This window comes from Cyanistes caeruleus, chromosome 5 (assembly GCF_971803275.1).
Source record: "Cyanistes caeruleus chromosome 5, bCyaCae1.hap1.1, whole genome shotgun sequence".
Classification (NCBI taxonomy): domain Eukaryota; kingdom Metazoa; phylum Chordata; class Aves; order Passeriformes; family Paridae; genus Cyanistes; species Cyanistes caeruleus.
Window position 1 is genome coordinate 37,405,054 of NC_141705.1, and position 18,523 is coordinate 37,423,576.

Sequence of the window (18,523 nt, forward strand, 5' to 3'; positions counted from 1 at the left end):
GTTAGGTTGAGATGTGTTGTGTTTTGTGGGTTACTACAAATGCTTTAAGCTATGTTCTACTAAACAATCCAAAACCTTAAGAATTTTTTTGCATTTAGATCTGTTGAGAACTGGGACCAGAAAAACAGGAGTTAAATGGCCAGGAAGCAGGTACAGCTGAGACCCTGTAATCCAACAGCCAGTACTGATACCTTGTTGAGAGCATACTATATAAGAGAACAAGCTACCTGGTAAGAAAGGATGCAGCTTTTTTCATAGAGTAACAGCTTTTTGACCTACTTTGGGTTTGTGGAGGGTTTTTTGTGACCTGCAATGGTAAGAATTTTTATTGGGAGTTGTTTGTTTTCTTAATCTGCTGGCACGTGTAATTTAATAAGAGGGTTTTATTCCCTTTTGCTCTGAGTAAAGTGTAAGAATAAGGAGCTTGTCTTACAATAGCTGGTGTATTTATCTTTTTGCTGAGAAAACAACAACTGCTGATTAGCAGAGGTATTAGCTAAGTTGTTTTGAGATCGAGTACTATAAAGTATGTTAAAAAAAATAAATTGAATGTAAGGGAGCTAACTGGCAAGATCTGGGTTACTTGAAATTATTTGGCTCTAAGCATAACACAAAATTGTTAGTGCCCTGAGGCATCTTGTATTTAGTGATCCTAAGCTTAGAATATATTTTTAAATAGAACAGGTAATTATCAAATTGTTCTCTTGTGAAAATATAGAATAACAGGTAAAGGGGATGAAGAGAGACACTGTCCTATAATTTCTCACCAATGCAACACAAATATTCTTCTGCTGTTTGTTGAAAAAGGTGGCATTGTAAACTGAAGACAGTTGTTAGTCTCTAAACCGGAAAATTTATCTCCCTGGATGTGGAGATTTGCATCTGTGTAGTCCTGCATGAGCTTCTGGATGACTTTGGCTTTTTGTGTGGTACTGTTTTTTAGGGTTTTGTTTTTTGTTGGTGGGTTGTTTTCTGTTTTGGTTTTCTTGTTGTTGTTAGGTTGTTTTTTTTGTGTTGTTGGCTGGGGATGTTTTTTAAGAGCTTTTCTTGTTTTGGCGTATTCAGGATTTTTTTCTGAAGAAGGTATATGATATTTTTTTTAAAGCCATCTTGGCTAGCTGGTACTACTGACTGTTACCTGAGGAGTCCCTAGGAGGGGTGCCATATGAGCTCACAAGACAGAGGCAGCATCTGTGTATTTTGGTCAGTATATTAGGAAAAAAAGAGTGCTTAAAGCTTGGATTGTGCTGCTAACTAAGTTAGTGGCATATAAAGCTGTCAGACTACTGTAAGTAGGTGATCAAATGCAGTTTCATTATACTCAAGAATATCCCTAAGAGCTGTGAGCATTTGTGGCTTGTGAAAAGTAGTGTATCTCTACAGAGACAAAGCTTAAACTTACAAAATCTCAACAGGGAGCAGTGATGATGCTAAAGACAAAATCCTACTGTGAAAGAAATACTCATTACTTTTTGGGGCTATTAAGTAAGCTCCTTGAAGTTGAGGAAGCATGTCAGGCTTATCCTGTGGTGTGAAATGTCTTTTGGACACATTGTATTTGCAGCTTCCCAGTGGAATCCGTCCTATTTGTGTTACTGCACTAAGAGCAGATTCAACTTTGTGAAAGGAGCAGAAAGCCCAAGACTACAGCATCAAGGAGAAATGCCAGGCTCTGCCTTCTCCCACCACCATCCCAGTGAGCAAAGGGTTTCCCAATACAGAGCATAAGCCTGCCTTAGCCAGTCATTGTCTTTTCACATGCTCTGCTCATGGGCCAGGGCTTTAGACAGATTTTCCTGCTGTGGCACTTGTTTATGGTAGCTTATAGTAAAGAGGCAGATGAAAGGTGGATGAGATCACAGAAAACAGAGTAGGATGTTTCCTCAGTGCTCCCTATGTTGTGCAATGGCATGGCATAGCAATTCCAGGTGGGCATCACAGCTGACTAGTTCCAGACTTGAAAGAGTAGAGCTGTGGCAGCTTCAGTGCTGTACCTGAATTAATTAGTCATGCTTATAGACAGAAAGGGTAACTTATTTGGGAACAGACTGTGCTAATGCTACACAGCCCTAGGCACTGAAGCTGTTAGCTGGGAATGGCATGGTGAGAATATGTGGTATTTTGTGTTACTAGCTAGCACAAGTTTACTGTACTGCTACACTAGAAGCCATATGGAGGGGAAACATCTGAGCAGGTCTGAGGGAAGAATTTTAAATATGAACAGAAGTCCAAAGTTGATGTTATACTTTAGTATTGCCTTTAAGACTTACATTAAACCCAGTTTTTGTTCCTTTTAATGCTTTGTGGTAGCCAGAGTGCCCAGAAAAATACAAAAAGAAAGGCTTCTTACAGAAGATGCTAAATGTAATCGGACTGTTTACCCTAAACCATATACTCAATCCTCACATTTAGAGACTCTCACAGCAATGATGGCTACAAAAGTTATGATTTGCAAATGGTTTATTGGAAAATGTAGACTACTGCCCCTCAGAATGTTAAAGCACAAAACCGAATTTACCCTGCCCCTCAAGAATCTTGCCTGTCAGTTATAGCCAGCAATTCTGTGTCTCTCAGATAATAGAAATATGATCAATTCTCCCAACAGAGCTGCTGAGTTCCTGACTCACTCTTAAGCCAGAGTGACTCAGAGCCACAATATTCTAACTCCTCACCACATTATTTGTCGGGGGAGGAAGCCAAAGCACATGTACTACCTAAAATGTTAATACCATCAGCCAGAACTTAGGGGATGCATATTATTTCATTATCTGTATTGACTGTTGCCCTAATATCCAGTTACAGCAGAATGTGTCTTGCTCTTGATGTGAGGAAACTGTCCCATAAAAACAGGTTCCTGAGGTTCTGACACTGAAGACTGGGAGATTGTGTGTACTAATATGAAAGACATGCTGGTCTTGGAGCTACTAACAGTAAAGCAACGTATGAAGGGTTTGTCTTGCTGATAAACATGTTTATCAACTTATTCTTCTTGCATATCAGAAATATGGAACCTCACAGGGGCTATCTGCCAATTTTGATTTAAAATTACTTGCTGTTAGATTACTTTTATTTTTATGTATCAGACCAAAACTTTCCTTTTTCATTTATTGCCTCCAGTGGCACCAACTTAACTTGATAATCTTTGTTCCTCCTTACCTGTATGCAGTATTTTGTACATATGCAGGCAAGAGTTTTAAGTGAAAATTATAAATTAAGAGAATCAGAATACCTATATATGACAAAAAATACAGTACCTAGATTGCCTGGGTCAATGTATCCTGGCTCTAATAGTTGACCAGAAATAAAACTGGATTAGATTTACTACCTCTATGGTTTACTTTCACAAGGGAAAACATTGTTTTGGACAGATATTCACATTAGCAGCCTTTTATTGGTAGATCCTTGCAGGAAAACTCCTAACTTCCTGGGATCATGCATTCAGATGAACTGTGCCTCACTGTGCTTCAAACATACACAGCTGTACTTCCAAGTAAACCAGGCAACTTACAACAGTATGTCTATGGCCATCTGTAAAACTTAACTAGTGCTTATGGCAAATGGTCCTACATAAATTGCACTTCTGTACAACCACAGGGCTAACAAGTAATTTCAATGCAGAATAGTGTAGATGTTCTGTGTTCTAAGCACTCATAATTTATGTGATCAGAATGGTTTCCCTGTATTCAAATTAGAGCAGGAAGAAAGGGTTTGGCTTGCAATAAAATACTATTGCCACCATAAAATCAGTCTACTGCTAGCTGCCAGATCTAAATAATAGTGGTTCAAATGCTGGATTATATATAAATTACAGCAGTATCAAACTGTCGGTTTACACTCTTGTCAAGAGCAGTTATTGCAAGGCTCACTGAATTGGTGCCTAACTAATATAATTTATCTTCTAAAATATTTATCTAACTTTAAGTCCTTCACAGAAAGACTACTGTGTATCTTTACCCATACTCCTTTTTAAACATTCACAACACAAAGAATCCTGAAGCCTCTAGGCTGTCTCAGGAAATACATGACCTGCAATATTCTGATCAATTTTCTTGCAGTTATGATTTCCCCTCCACCCTGTGATGTATTCTTTCATTTATCCTGGTGGATGGAGCCTTCCTTGCAGAATTGCAAGGGGAGCTGGCAGGGATCCAGGACAACCTGTCAGCACAAGCAGCAGTGAGGTGATGAGTCAGCAGAGGCACTGTGTGTCTTTGCGCTCTGCTGCGGCACTGCTCACTCACAACCCTCCCGGACACAAGTCTTGGCTCTGACCTTGAAAAATCTCCACAGCTCCTGCTCATCCTTATGAGGGAGGATGTGTCCATCAGTGAACCTGAAAATGTGGAGCTGCCCTACAGAAGCTAATAATCCAAGGTAGAGAGGCTCTGTGTGATTTGAGGATTATGTCAGGCTTAACCTGAGAACAAGGCTGGCAATTTTGCAAAGCAATTCATTAACAAGTCATATTAACTGCAGGGTTAAAGCTATTTTAAAATTGCATAATTTCACTGCATCTGTGCCACACTGCATTCAGCACATCCCCAACATGATAGCTGCACACAGAAAATTCCAGCAGATGCTATATACACTGTGATTACATACAGTAAGACAAAATTATCTAGGTTTCAGAAATAAGATATTCACACTGAAAGGACACCAAAGTGGCCAGTCGTGTATTCAGGTATTTGTCTTCATTCTTCACACTGCTTTTTTAATAAGAAGAATTTAAATGGCTCCCTCTTGTGTCAAGAAAAATGCAGTATCAAGTTTGGCAAAAACTAGCTCTTGAGCAGTAATTAGAATTTATCTATCTTTATACTGCAGAGTCTAGTTATCAGTATGGTGTGTGACTGAGGAGCCTGAACACAGGTATCGCTTGCTGCTCAGGTGCTCTTTGAAAGTACCTGAAAGAAATACCATAAACAGTTACCTTTCAGCTGCATATGATGAAGGTTAGGAAAAATAGTTTGTGAACCATATGCATTGCATCTCATCTAATTTGCTAATGAGGTCTAGACTAGATAGATATCTTGTCTTGGAGATCCTTGTCCTTAAATATCTGTAAGATCTCAGCACAGAATATGTGGTTTAGCATAGCTTAATTTACTTCTGGTGTTTTTCACAGGTGAGCAAATCTTCATCTTGTAAGGGGTAGAAAGAAAGCAAAGAACTCTGATGGAAAGCTCTGAGCATGCAAGAGTCAGTGAATGGCAGTGAGGAAGCAAAAAATCTGATTTCAGCAACCCTGCAAAAATTCTTTCCTTTTTTCTAGTACCTACTTGCTGATAAAGTTTTTGTTCTGGCTTTTGAATCACTAAAGCCTTCTTCACAATAATTAATACCCATAAAACTCTGAAATACAGAACTGAGGTTTTTTTTCCTCTGCATAGCACGGGGCATACTTTGCTAACTTTGGGTATTAAATAATAATCTTGGAATAAACATAGAAGAGGAAAAACCTCAAGAGGCAAATAAAATGTGTGTGTGTGTACACAGGAAATACCTATAATACCTTTTGAGAAAGCAGGTCTGAAAAGGTTTGTTTCAAGGAAAAATACTTCAGTTCTGTGGTTTCTCAAAAAATCTATTCCTGCATAGTTATGACTTAACAAAACCAAAACAACCTAAACAAAAATAAACTAGGCCCACTTCAGAGTGGGACTAATCATACTGATGACTGGAGAGGCTGATAAAGCTACTGTGCAGACAATTATCTTGAGATAATCTCAGTTTATCCTGATTCAGAAGTCTGGTGATACACACATAGGAGGCTATGTTTTCTAGCTTGAAGGGGAGGCTTTAAAATACCGTATTCTGAATTCTGCTGTAGTCCTTTATCCTTTTTAAAAAGTCTTTCCTGTTACAGCCTTACAGGTTGGTAACAGAATGAATGAAAATATGACTTCCAAGATCAAATTATGTATGTTTTTCAAATCTAGGACTTTGTATTTTCTTCCAAATAATTTCTTCTTACTTTGCATACAGAGAGACTTACAACTTGTTCACAGAGAGGAAAAAATTACTATGGTGCACAGAACAATCATTCAGTATCTTGGAGTTTCTTGTTTAAGGGTCTCTATAGTGGCACCCCATAATCCATTTCAATACTTCAGAGAAGAATTGATGAGAGTAGACTTAACTGAAGAGAAACTGAAAGTGTTTATTGAATCTAAAGTGTGTACTTAGGTGCAAAACTGCTGTTTGGAAAAGACCTCATTAGCTGCCACCTGGGACTAGATACATCTAAACTGAAAAATACTCTATTTATCCAGCCATGCAAAGTTACTTTTCCAAACACAACTAACATCATGATCTTAATGGAACTGAGCTACCTGCCTCATATTCCAAACCTGACAGGACAGGATGAGGTAACTGGGCATTTCATTACCTTTTTTTTTTTAGGTATTTATTCCAAAATTGATTGAAGGTACTTATAAAAAGATTGAGTTGCACTATATATGTACACACATAAAAGTATTTTAAAAATCACATTTTTTTCTTAAATATGGTCACTGATACTCTTGATTAATAATCAGGTGGCTGGGGTACCTGCCTGAACAGGATTCTCAGATGAAGAGCATTTCATATCCTTCTCCCTGAGTTATGTGCTTTTTTCTCTCCTGGGTTAATTCCAAACTGTGGACTGTTCTTGAAGAGAGGTGCTCTTGGGAGTCTTTAATAGCTTGTGTGGAGAAAAGAATAAAAAAAAATAGATTGATCAATAAAGTTAATGAGCTGTATTTTCAGTGGTAAAATCACCCCAAGTTAGGCTTTAGACACCTAGTGCCAACATTAAGTCAGTGTAGGTGTATATTTCCAGTCAGTTTGCACTCTTTCCAGTTTAAGTGTGCCTTGTGAGGTATTGGTGTATCTAATGGAGCCACTACAAATTTATTTGATACTTACATCTGTTTCAATGCTATAATGCAAGTTATTGTAAGAGGCAAAAGTCAATCTCTTTAGAGGTGGAAAACTTTGAAAAGCCATTGTTTTCTTCTTGACACAAAATAAAGGTAGATGCTCTCATGCTGACCTTATTTGTTTTTCCTTTGGGTGATATTTCCTCTAGCCTCCACTATGGCTAAGGTTTTATATACTAGAAATTGAGTGAGACTAATATTAGAAAGCATTTCCCAAAGAAACCTCAGGCCAGTACTCTTGACACTTTTCAGAAAGAAAATTAGGTTTGTGGTTTCTTAGTAAGCTTTTGTGCCTCGTTTCGGCTTAACCTCAGGCAATGAAATGCAAATCCTCAAACAAGGTTTGGACGTGCAATTTGATACTTCTTCCTTGTGTATGCAGGATTTTGGTAAGCAAACAACAGGTATGCGGATTTAAACAATTTTTCCTTCTGAGAGAAGAGACTGATGCAGACTTTGTTCTGCATCTACATCACAGCAAACGTCACTATTTTATGTAGAGGCAGTACCATCATCAGTAAGGACCAAGTGTCCTGTGACTTGTGTCTAACTCTTAGAAGCGAATGCTCTAGCCTGACTTAACATCATTGAGCTTTTGTGTGAGTCATACAGCTGTCAGGTGGTTGAAATGCACTGCAGCTTATTCCTAGACCTTACAATAAGCTTACAATATATACCAGAGCAAATATTTACAGCCTTAACGGACTGCAAGATAAAAAAAAAAAAAAATCTCGCGGTATTTATTTATGCCATACATAAATATCTTTCTGGTAGGCACTGTGAGTTCACCAGTTCCTGTAGCTTAACTACATAATGTTTCTTTAAATAAACCCACTGCGATCTCGCTCACTGAAACAAAAAAGTGAAGGTTTATATATAAGCAGCTTCCCCCTGCTGCCTCTTGTGCCGCTGGCTTTCCAGGCCCTCCCCTAAGCAAAGCACTTGAGCGGATGTTGCATAATGTGATAATGGGCTGCTCCGAACCGAGGAACGTGGCCCACTTGCGGCGTGCTACACACGGCTGCCTCTGTTCTTTCGTTGAACAGAAACTGTGATGCTGCTTTTATATTCCTGGCAGCTGTCAATTGCTAAAGCAGAAGATTAGGGAATTGGGGCTTTTTTTTCTTGGTACTGAAAACCTGTATTGGTTCCTCCCTCTTATGCCTTCAGCTCTGAAGGAGATGATTATTTCCTCTGTCTGATCCCAAAACGCCACTGTAACTCACATTACAGTAATTTGCGGGTATATGTAAGCAGGATTTTAAAAAATTCAGCCTCGAAAGCGTATGTACGCGGCGTATCTACCGCGGAGGGAACATGGCGGTGAGGTCCCGACTCGTCTCCAGCACCAGCCGCATTCGCCATCAGGGGTGAACTACGCTCCCTCTGGCTCCTCATCGCCGCCCCCAGGGTGGCCGCTGTGCCGGGGGTGCCACAGCCGGGGCTGCCGGCGGCCCTGGCCCTTCAGAGCCCCTCACGTTCCCGGCCCCTCAGAGCCCCTCGCGGCGGGGCTGCGCAGGCGCGGCGCGCGCTGTGTCGCGGCGGGCGCGCGGGATGCGGGCGGCGGGAGCGCATGGCAGGTGGCGGGAAGCGGAGGCCGCGCGGCGCGGCGGGACCGGCCGGAGAGCAGGTGGGGCGGGGGGCGGCGGGGCAGCGGCCTCCGAGGGCCGCGGGCCTGCATCGGCGCGGGTGCCTTGTGGCGCGTGTCGGTCCTCTGTCTCCTTGCCGCTCGTTCTGTTTTGCTCCGTGGGTTTGCGGGGGGAGTCGCAGGGCCCCGCGGTCCCCTGCACGGCAGCCGCTGCTCCAGGCGGGCGCCTCGCGGGGACCGCCGGGCTGTAGGTGCGCTGGGCCCAGCGGCCGCAGCATCATCCCGGCGGGACCGCGCTGGGAACGGGACACGCGACGTGACCCAGCTTGTCTGGCGGCGGCCCTGCTTCAGAGATGAAGTATCCGCCGCATTGCTCTCTCTTGAGAACAAGAAAGAAACCTTAGGGATTCCTGCCAAATCATGGAGCCTTATGTGGGAATGGGGTGGTTGAGGCTACGGCCCCAGTAGAGTGTGCCCGTACGGATCATTTCCTAGCCTGCTTCAGTTCACGTTACATCATTTTTAAAAGCAACTTCACCTTTAGAATGCTGCACTGAAAACTGCAATAGTCGTGATGTTGGATAGCTCAGTAGATAAAATAGCAGAGACCGGAGGATTTTTGCTGTATTATTTAATTTGAGGTGACAAAACACAATTCCTACTTTCAGCTGTCTGTAAAACACATAAACATACTGTATGCAGTCTGCAGTGTGATTGGAAATGGTCATTTTAAAACAGTGCAGAATTAGATTGAACTTTAAAATTGCTTGCTCCTTCGCTTAATTAACTAACAGAAGTGCTTTTGTTTACTATATTGACCCATTAATATCAAAGTAGCAGTTTGCTACTTCAGACATGTTTAGTACATTTGTCAGACTGAACTTTTAATGGGTTCTGTCCAAAACAGATGTTCTAGGCTGTATCATGTGCTGCTTTAACTAACAAACTTCCTCTAATGGATCTAATCCTTGTTCTTCCATTAATATAAAAGCTTGGTAGAATCATTTGGAAGAGTCAACAGAAAGCAACTAAATTAACTCTGTTTTGGGTTTTTTGTGTGGTTTTGTTTTTTTTAATCTACAGAGTGAAAAAAATGGAGCTGTCAAGAAGAGGAGATCAAATCAGGCAGATAATCCTGATAGTCTTTGCCAAGATGCAGAAACATGCTATCGGCTTAGACTGCCTGAGGACTTCTACCAGTTTTGGAAGTTTTGTGAGGAACTAGATCCTGAGAAACCAAGTGGTAAGGTTTTAAATTTTGCCTCTTCTAACTTTCATTCCCAGAAGCAGCCTGAAGGCAGGCAAACTGGAGGTGGTCAGATGCATTTTAATGAAGCTTCAGTTTTTCAGTTGAGGTGGAGGATGTTTACATGACTGTAAACTAAAACACTGGCTATAATCACCAAGAGGTACACTTCAGGTTTTCTATAATGTAACTACTGAAGTTGTGCAATGTAAAAGGGACTAAATGTGGTCTGAATCTGCCTTTCTTGCAGATGCATTGAAAATGTTTTGTATGGAACTCAAGTTTCCCTATGTATCATGGTTTAATCCCAGTCAGCAGTTAAGCACTACACAGGTACTTGCTCACTCCCCCTTGGTAAGACAGGAGAGAGAATCGAAAGGGTGAAAGTGAGGAAATGTGTGGTTTGAGCTAAAGACAATTTAATAGGGAAAGCAAAAGCCAGAAGCAAAGCAAAACAAGGCATTAAGTCACCACCTCCCATGTGCAGGCAGGTGTTCAGCCATCTCCAAGAAAGCAGTTCTTCGTCATGCTGAGCCATATGCTATGGAATATCCCTTTGGTCAGTTGGGATCAGCTCTTAGCTCCTTGTGCACCTACAGCTTCCTTGCTGGTGGGATGAGGTTGAAAAGACTTTCTCAGTGTAAGGACTACTAAATCTGGATTTCAACCTCTTCAAGTTCGTTATATAACAGAATGTGGCATCCCTGTGTGCTCTAGAAGTGACAGTATCTTTCAGTCATAGAATGATTTGGGTTGGAAGAGACCTTTAAAGGTGATCTAGTTGAACTCCCTACAATGAGCAGGGACGTCTGCAACAGAGCCAGGTTGCTTAGAGCTGAGTCCATCCCAGCCTTAAATGTTTCTAGGTTATCCACTATACCTCTGGGCAACCTATTCTGGTGTTTTACCCCCTGCATCATAAGGCATTTTTTTCTTGTATTTAGTCTGAATCTACCGTGTTTTAGTTAAAACCCATCACCACTTGTCCGCTTGCTACAGGTCCTGCTAAAATCTTTGTCCTTACCTTCAATACCTAAAGTGCTGAAAGGCTGCAGTGAAGTCCCTGGAGCCTTTTCTTCTCCAGACTGAGCAACCCCAGCCCTCTCAGCCTGTCTTTTTATAGGAGAGGTGCTCTAGGCTTCTGATCATCTTCATGACCCTGCTCTGGACCCACTCCAACGGGTCCATGACCTTGCTGTGCTGGAGCCCCAGAACTGGATGCAGCACTGCAGGTGGGGCCTGAGCAGAGGGGCAGAATCCCCTCCCTCTCCCTGCTGGCCACACTCCTCTGGATGCAGCCCAGGACACGTTTGGCATTCTGGGCTGTGGGTGCACATGGCCAGATCTTGTCCAGTCTCTCATCCACCAGCACCCCCAAGTCCTTCTGGGCAAGGCTGCTCTCCAGCCTGTGTTTATACCAGGGGTTGCCCCAGCCCAGGTGCAGAGCTTTCCACTTGGTCTTGTTAAATCTGAAGATAATCCCATGGGCCCAATTCTTGAGCTTGTCCAGGTCCCTTGGGATGGCATCCCATCCTTCAGGTGTGTCATCTGCAAATTTGCTGAAGTTTGCTGATCTCATCTTGTGTAATTGATAAAGATTAATATTAAACAATACTGGTCCCTGTACAGAGCCCTGAGGATCACCACTCATCGCTGATCTACATCCAGACATTGGACTATTGATGGTTACTTTTTATTAAAAGTGTAATAACTCTTGAATGAAAGCTATCTGGAAAAACCAATGTCTTATCTTTTCTTGGCTAGTGAATAGTGTTTGAATTTATGGAAACTTTTGATACCTGAGCAACACTGGAACTTCCTGATCTAGATATGCACCTGATTCATGGTTTTCTTTTTAGATGCACTTGTGTCAAGTGTTGGACTTAAGCTGGTTGGACCATATGATATTCTTGCTGGAAAACACAAAAAAGCAAAATCAACAGATGTGAACTTCAATCTTCATTGGAGATTCTTCTATGATCCCCCAGAATTTCAGACTATACTTGTTGGGGATAGCAGAACACAGTATCACATGGGATATTTCAGGTATTTTATTTCCTGTGTGCTCTTTCTCCACTACAACTATGCATAGCTTTTTTCCTCTTTTTCCATGAAACATAACTTGTGCACCGTGAGCAAACAAGAATCTTTCCTTTTTGTACTAGGATATTGAAACATGGCTTTATCTTTTTATTAAAAGAGATTGCAGGACCTAGAGCTGAAGACAAGATTTAAATATTTATTAATCTACCTCTTCCAGCCATCCAGAGCACCTTCACTCACTAATCTTTAACTTTTGCCATGGTACTGGGAAGAAGATCAAATTACCAGAAGGGAATATGTGTTTGCTCTGCATGTGTGGATGCAAGCTCTTTTCAAGGCTTGCTGTAAGATATTAGAGCTTTAGATCTAAGGGTATTTCTTGGTAGTTTCTGAAGGAGATGACAGCATGGTGAGGAGGCAAATTTAGTTTTATTTTGAAATAGGAGAAATGGACACAGCTTGACTATTTTGTGTGTACTTTTTCATCAATAGGGATGTGCCAGATGAGCTCCCAGTGTGGGTTGGTGCAAATGAAGCTAAGAAGGGTTGTGTGATTTCACAAGTTGGTGATAATGTCTTTGCTGCAGTCAAGTAAGGTTCATGTTTACTTTTCTTTATAAAGAACAGAATAGAGAGAAATTGTTAATTGGGATGTGGAATAATGCAGCTAACTTATTATAGGTCTTTCTTAAGAAACCCTCACTTATTTTCTGCCCTGCTGGCAAGTTTTAAGACTCTCACAAAAGCCTTTGTGTAGGCATTTTGATGGTGTTTACCTTTCAGAACTAAAATAAATAAGTGTTAGTTATGTCATTCCTTAAAAATACTGGCAGTGACAGGCTCTAAATTGGAAAAAATATCCACTGGGTATGTTAAAATAATTTTGTAAGTAGAGAAAGGGCATCTCAAACAGCGAAGGAAACCAGAGTATCATAGTAGATGAATAGCATCTGGCTCTTGTTTTTGCCTACAAAAACATACATTATTTTTGTATATAATATCTACAAGAAGTACCATTTCTGCCCTGTGGCAGGATAACACTGATGTGGATATGTAGTTCAATCTGATTCATGGAGCTTTACGTGTTCCAGTGTCAGGAATGTAAACAACTGATCTCATCCCTGCCGGTTAAAAATGGAAAGCTCTCTAAGGACAGACACGTGTCAGTCAGTGAAAGTAGACTGAAGAATGGTTTCTGCAAAAGAACCCTTGTGCAGTGCAGAGTTAAACAAGGACATGTGTTTCGAAAGTACCACAGGGAAGCTCATAAATATGTATTTGTGTGCATGATTTGGATGACAAATGGTGTATATGGCACGGAAACAGCAACTGAATCCTTAAGATAGAAAGATGAGCAGTTACCGAGGCTGAGAGAACCTTCAGCACCTGCAGATTGCATAAACTAGACTGTAATGCAGGTACAGATAAGAAAAGCCCAAGTACTAGCTGTGCCAAACTATTTTCTTTCCTCTCGTTAAGAAGCTTACATTTCCCAGTCTCTGTATAAATAAATGCAAGACTGCTAATCTTTGTTGTTAAGGTCTAGAAATTTAATGTTTAAAATGCTATTATTTTTTTTTTTCCTTGACATATTTCATCTGTTTGCAGATTATTTTTGTCAAAAAAACTTAAGGAAGTGGCTGATAAAAAGAAAACTGCTGTTTTGAAAGACATAGATGAAAAGCTAACAAGAGCAGCAAAGGAACTGGGTTATTCTCTGGAACAAAAAACCCTGAAGATGAAACAGAGAGATAAGAAAGTATGACTTTCCTCATCTACTGGGAAGAACTAAGTTCTGTTAATTTTTTTTCATTTCTTCCTGTTTGTGGTTTTTTTCATCCTTCCAGTAAGTAAGGATGCTTCATTAGGAATTTCCAGAGGTCATCAGCTCTCTATAAAACTTGAAGAGAGGGAAGATTACTACACGTGTGTTCCAAATAATAGGATTTAATAAAAAACATTTTACTCTTGTAAATCATTACTTGGCATTCAGTTAAAAACAAAACAAAAAGAACAAACCACCATAAAAAAAACAACCCAGTAAGCACAATAGTCTAAAAAGTGAAACAAATAGAGGGCATGGAGAAAACTGCTTTAAATGTAAGATTGTTCCAAATAGTTGAGTTGGACCTGTTAGAAACAGGATGCTAAGGATGATAATAACAGGTTTTTGCATACCTCTCAAAAATAATTACGGTAGGAGGAGACTAAACAAATGCAAAACAAACTTGTGCAATGCAGCAGAAGTGACTACAAGGCTTCCTAGATTTCAGAATTTGACTGGAAGTGGATTTTCCAGTTATTTCAGACTTCAATACTTGAAATTAACTGCAATATAATTTGGAACTAAGTTGATGTCCTGCAGCTGGGACGCCACATTAGGTTTGACCACCAGCAGTCAGGTGTTAGTGTTTAATGAGATGAGTTATTTTTTGATCACAGTAGTGTCTTATGGTGCTGTGTTCCATTTTCTGTCTCTTTGTTCAGGTGGTGACCAAAGCATTTCATGGAGCAGGCCTAGTTGTTCCTGTAGACAAAAATGATGTTGGATACAGAGAACTTCCTGAAACAAATGGTAAATGTCTTGTTTACTATTTTGCTTTTTGAAGTAAATAACCCTCAGTAAAAATCAAACTGCATTCATATATTCTGCTTTAAAAATTTGAGTGGTGGGAGTAAAACATAGAAGTCTTAACTTGACCTCAAAGTACTGTCTTTAAAGGAACCAGATGAGATTTAATGAAACATGCGAAGACTGAGAAAAGAGTGCCTGAAGTAGTAGTTCAGATGACCTTTTCTTTTGTATTGTCATAGCCATGCAGGAAGTAGATCCAAAAAGCTGATCTGCATTCAGGGATATGTAGGTTTATTTCTTATCCACCCTCTTCTCCCAATGTCATTTTAACCAGAGTCAGTTCCTTGATGCAATTTTATCACACAAATGCTTGTCTGCCTTTGTGAGGAACTGAGGGGGATTTGCATGAGGCAAGAAGGAGCTTCGAAGGAAAGGGGAAAGCTTCACCAGCAGTTCAGGGTGTGCCCACTTACCTTACATGTAAGCATGACACATGTGGTATAGTTTTGCCACAGAATACTTCTGTGCAATATTAAATTTATTTATACATATAAATATTTGGGGTTTTTTTGCAGCTAATCTTAAAAAAATTTGCAAGGCCATTGTTGATGCTCCGACTGATGAGGAGAGAGTGAAAGCCTTTGCACCCATTCAAGAAATGCTGACCTTTGTTCAGTTTGCTAATGATGAATGTGACTATGGAATGGGGTATGAGCTGGGCATGGACCTGTTTTGCTATGGATCACATGTGAGTACTACAGCAATCATACTTCACAAAATTATGCATTATTTTATACGTGGGCTAGAAGTTCTGCTGTAAATTCACTGTCCCTAGGAATCGTAGAAGTTTACAATTATATTCTTAATTCATGAAGACTGTTAAAAAGTTACACAACGTAATTCCATGTTGAATTTAGAACTGTGTGTATGAAAGCCCAGTCCCACAATCCAGAAGTGGAGTGTAAAGTGCCTGATCCAGATGTACTCAGCTGGAGTCCCCTGTCTCCAGCTGCTTGTGTAGGCACCTGTGTTCAACCAGATGAAGAAACAGCCTGATGTTTTGTAATAACCCCAGGTGCAAGAACATGAACCCAAGTCAGCTGCCTGGCTGCACTCCATAGGGCACCTCCCACCTGGAGTTTCTTCCCTAGTTCTCTGCTAATAGTGAATATCATCCATAGGGGGATTTAATGGCACTTATTACACATTAAAATTATACTTAATGCTTTTTGTTCTGTATTGGATACTGGCCTGTTGATGGAAAAGGGTCATGGCTGTAATTAGTCCATGGCTAAAAATAGCACATGAAGTTTCAGCATCAACCTAATAGGAATGGATTGTCATAGAAACACTCCCGCAAAACACCTGCTTCTAGCAAAACTAGTATTGGCTAAGTGGTGCTTCAGAATATCATGGGAAAGATAAGCTTTTCAGCACTAAATGTTGGCTCAAAGGAGCTGTGCTGAGCACTGGTTAAAATACTTAGCCATTGAAATGTATGAATACTGACTGCTCTTGCCATACACTGTTACATTATTAATGTGTTTCTTAGATTTCATGTCCTTCTCTTTTGAGTTCCATACAGCATCTGAAAATGTGTGGTATATTCCTTTGATATCCTGTTCATTTAGAACCCCTCTTTCAGAGACTAGGCTGCTTCAGCTGCTTAAATCCTTTCTGCAACTGGAAGGGCAGAAATTCTCCCATTTTTGAGAAGTTGGAGGCAAATACTCATCTTCCACTCTTTGCACTTCTCTGCACATGAGAATAACTACTTAAAAAAGTCCTGCAGTGAAAAATCTTGTTTACGGTACTGTCATGTATCTGTTTTACACTGCAGCTTGAAACTCCTGTAACTGCTTTTTTCTAGAATTAGAAACCTGTTTTTTAGAAATAGAAACATTCATCTTCTAAAAGAAACAGTGATTTCACACAAGTTTTGCTCAGTTAGGTCCCTGCTTGTCTTGGAGCTCCAACTTGAAGCTGTTTTCCAGTTCTGACTGGAGCTTTCCTGTCTCTTTTCTTACAGAGGCAGAGAAACACTGACACTTTCCTGTAGGCCAAGACTTAGAAAAGAACTTGAATCTTCTCTCCTTGGAGAGATACAGTGGACTTACATGTACAATAATGATTGCAAATGCGAAATATGCTCTGGTGTTTATACATTTAAAGTGCTTAAGTGGTTACTCTAAGTACCCTCAAACTGTGGGTTGGGGTGGGTTGAGACATGGGACTGTGACAGGATAGGGGACTTGACCTTGCAGGCTTCCTCTTGGTATGCTGTAGCGAGTGGGGCCATCATCTCTTGCACTGCTAACACTCGATTTCTCTCTCGCTGCGGCAGCTCGGGCACCCCTGTGTGCCCTTGCTGTGGCTGTCACAGGTGTAGCATGGGGATGTGCTCAGACATTTTGGGAGGATTTGAAGGGGCGCAGTGTGAATGGGGCAGAGCCAGGAGGTGGGGCTGCTCCTGGAATTAACAAAGCCACTGAGGCCGAGGGCGGCTCTTGTTTTCCCTTCTCTCCTACAGTACTTCCACAAGACGGTGGGCCAGCTGCTGCCCCTGGCTTACACCCTGCTGAAGAGGAACCTCTTTGCCGAAATCATCGAGCAGCACCTGGGCAACCGGCGGGAGGAGGACCCGGATCAGCTGGTGCCCTGAGCCGGGCTCGGGGGCTGCAGCTGGGGGCGGCCCTGCATGCCTGGGAGCGGGCTCGTCTTTGTGTGTGTGTGTGTCTGTGGGTCTTTTTGTACTCGGTGGCGGTGTCCCCTGCGGTCAGTAAAGGTTTTCTAAGGAACGTGCTGCTTCCCGGTGCTGGCTGCAGGTGGGCCCGGGACAGGGAGCGGGGCTGAGGCGCTGCGGGGCTGTGGCACTGCCCGGGAGGCACACCTGGGCCGGGGCTGGTGCTCTCGGGAAGCAGGGTGAGGGCGGGCCCCTGTGCCTCGGTCACCACCTGCCTGTGCCATGGGCAAATGGAGACACGTGTCCCTGCTGCAGGTGATGGTTCTGCCCTTCTGCGTTTCCCTGGTTGGCTCCCACCTCTCAGGTAAAGCATTCCCTTACTGCAGCATTCCCCTGTGGCAGAGCACTGTCCCTGCTCCTACATTGCTGGAGCTGGCTCAAGTGGGAGGATGTAAACTAATGGGATGAAAGAAATGCTAACTGATTACAAGACAAATTAGGGAATTCCACTGCTTGTTGCTACCTTGCTAATCAGAAAATGCCATCTCCAGTTTTAAACATTGAAAAATTAAACCCAGGTGATTTTGTACAAGATGCAAATTGTTTTCAAGGTCCTTACCCCCAGTTCTGTGTTCTTGTTATTGCACTTGAAGGTTTATTCTCAGGCAACTAATTAAAGTAACAGTCCAGAAACAATGGAAAGTAACATTGGCTCTTACTCAACAGCCCTGCCACCAGCCAGTGACTTGACTTCCACTGTAGCAATTCACATCAGTACTAACAACAGCGATGCTAATTATTACTGCTAAAGATTATAGGCTACTAGCACCATGTTCAAATATAAGTCATTCCTACTCTTTTAAGCAAAGGACTGTCAGTTACATGTTACTTTATGGTAGAAGGGAGCATTGAAGGTACAATGTAGGTTAGAGTGCTGCAAAAGTATTGTGAGTTTCAAATGTGTAAGGTAATCACATGCCACACCTACTTGTGTAAATTTGACTTCACCCCTTTCATTCACCCTTTCACTCATTAATTCCATGAGTTTAATGTTCCAGTTATTCAAGCACAAACATACAGACACTCATGCATAATCCCAGAGTTTTGTTTTATACATGTTAAAAAAAAAAAAAATACTTTCATTCTCGTCTTTATGTTTCAAGTACAGGAGCCCTTTATACTAATGCCCTGTAAATCATACAAGTACTAAAAAAGTAGAATCATAGAAAGTTTGCACTGGAGGGGACCTCAAGAATTCAGCTTTTTAACTGTTACTTTAATATGAACTTAGATCTGCAAAAATGAGGACCTGAGACTGGCCATCCGTACTCATGTATTAATTAATCCCTGATGGAGAAGAAAATCTGTTACAGTAGCTGCAAAATGACTGATGTGTGCTGTGTATCATGAAATGGGGACAGACTTTAGCAGGGCCTGCTTCACTAGGACAATGAATAATGGTTTTTAA

General features: G+C 41.4%; 1 protein-coding gene and 1 long non-coding RNA gene across 9 annotated transcripts in view; one reads left to right on the forward strand and one right to left on the reverse strand.

Annotated features, from left to right (window-relative positions):
* LOC111927909 (uncharacterized) overlaps nt 1-8,463 on the reverse strand; it is a 351,859-nt gene extending 343,396 nt beyond the window's left edge. For 2 of the 6 annotated variants that reach the window (XR_015287183.1, XR_015287184.1), the window contains exons 1-2: nt 8,147-8,463; nt 6,550-6,682 (exon numbers count right to left, since the gene is read on the reverse strand). This is a non-coding gene — a long non-coding RNA (uncharacterized LOC111927909). Of the gene's footprint in view, nt 1-6,549; nt 6,683-6,906 lie in introns of all 6 variants that reach the window. The other 4 variants (XR_015287188.1, XR_015287187.1, XR_015287186.1 and 1 more) reach the window with 4 other exon arrangements.
* HPF1 (histone PARylation factor 1) lies at nt 215-17,751 on the forward strand. Of its 3 annotated transcripts, none has more exons than XM_023924961.2 (8): nt 215-315; nt 9,592-9,751; nt 11,614-11,800; nt 12,290-12,388; nt 13,406-13,556; nt 14,285-14,372; nt 14,948-15,120; nt 16,903-17,751. In XM_023924961.2, the coding sequence occupies exons 1-8, from the start codon at nt 313-315 to the stop codon at nt 17,032-17,034; spliced, it is 993 nt and encodes a 330-aa protein (XP_023780729.2). In that variant the 5' UTR covers nt 215-312; the 3' UTR covers nt 17,035-17,751. The 3 variants fall into 3 exon arrangements, with proteins under 3 accessions (XP_023780729.2, XP_086746501.1, XP_086746502.1); XM_086890375.1 differs by lacking the exon at nt 215-315 and adding an exon at nt 8,441-8,550; XM_086890376.1 differs by lacking the exons at nt 215-315; nt 14,948-15,120; nt 16,903-17,751 and adding exons at nt 8,441-8,550; nt 14,760-14,936.
* The last annotated feature ends 772 nt before the right edge of the window (nt 17,752-18,523 follow it).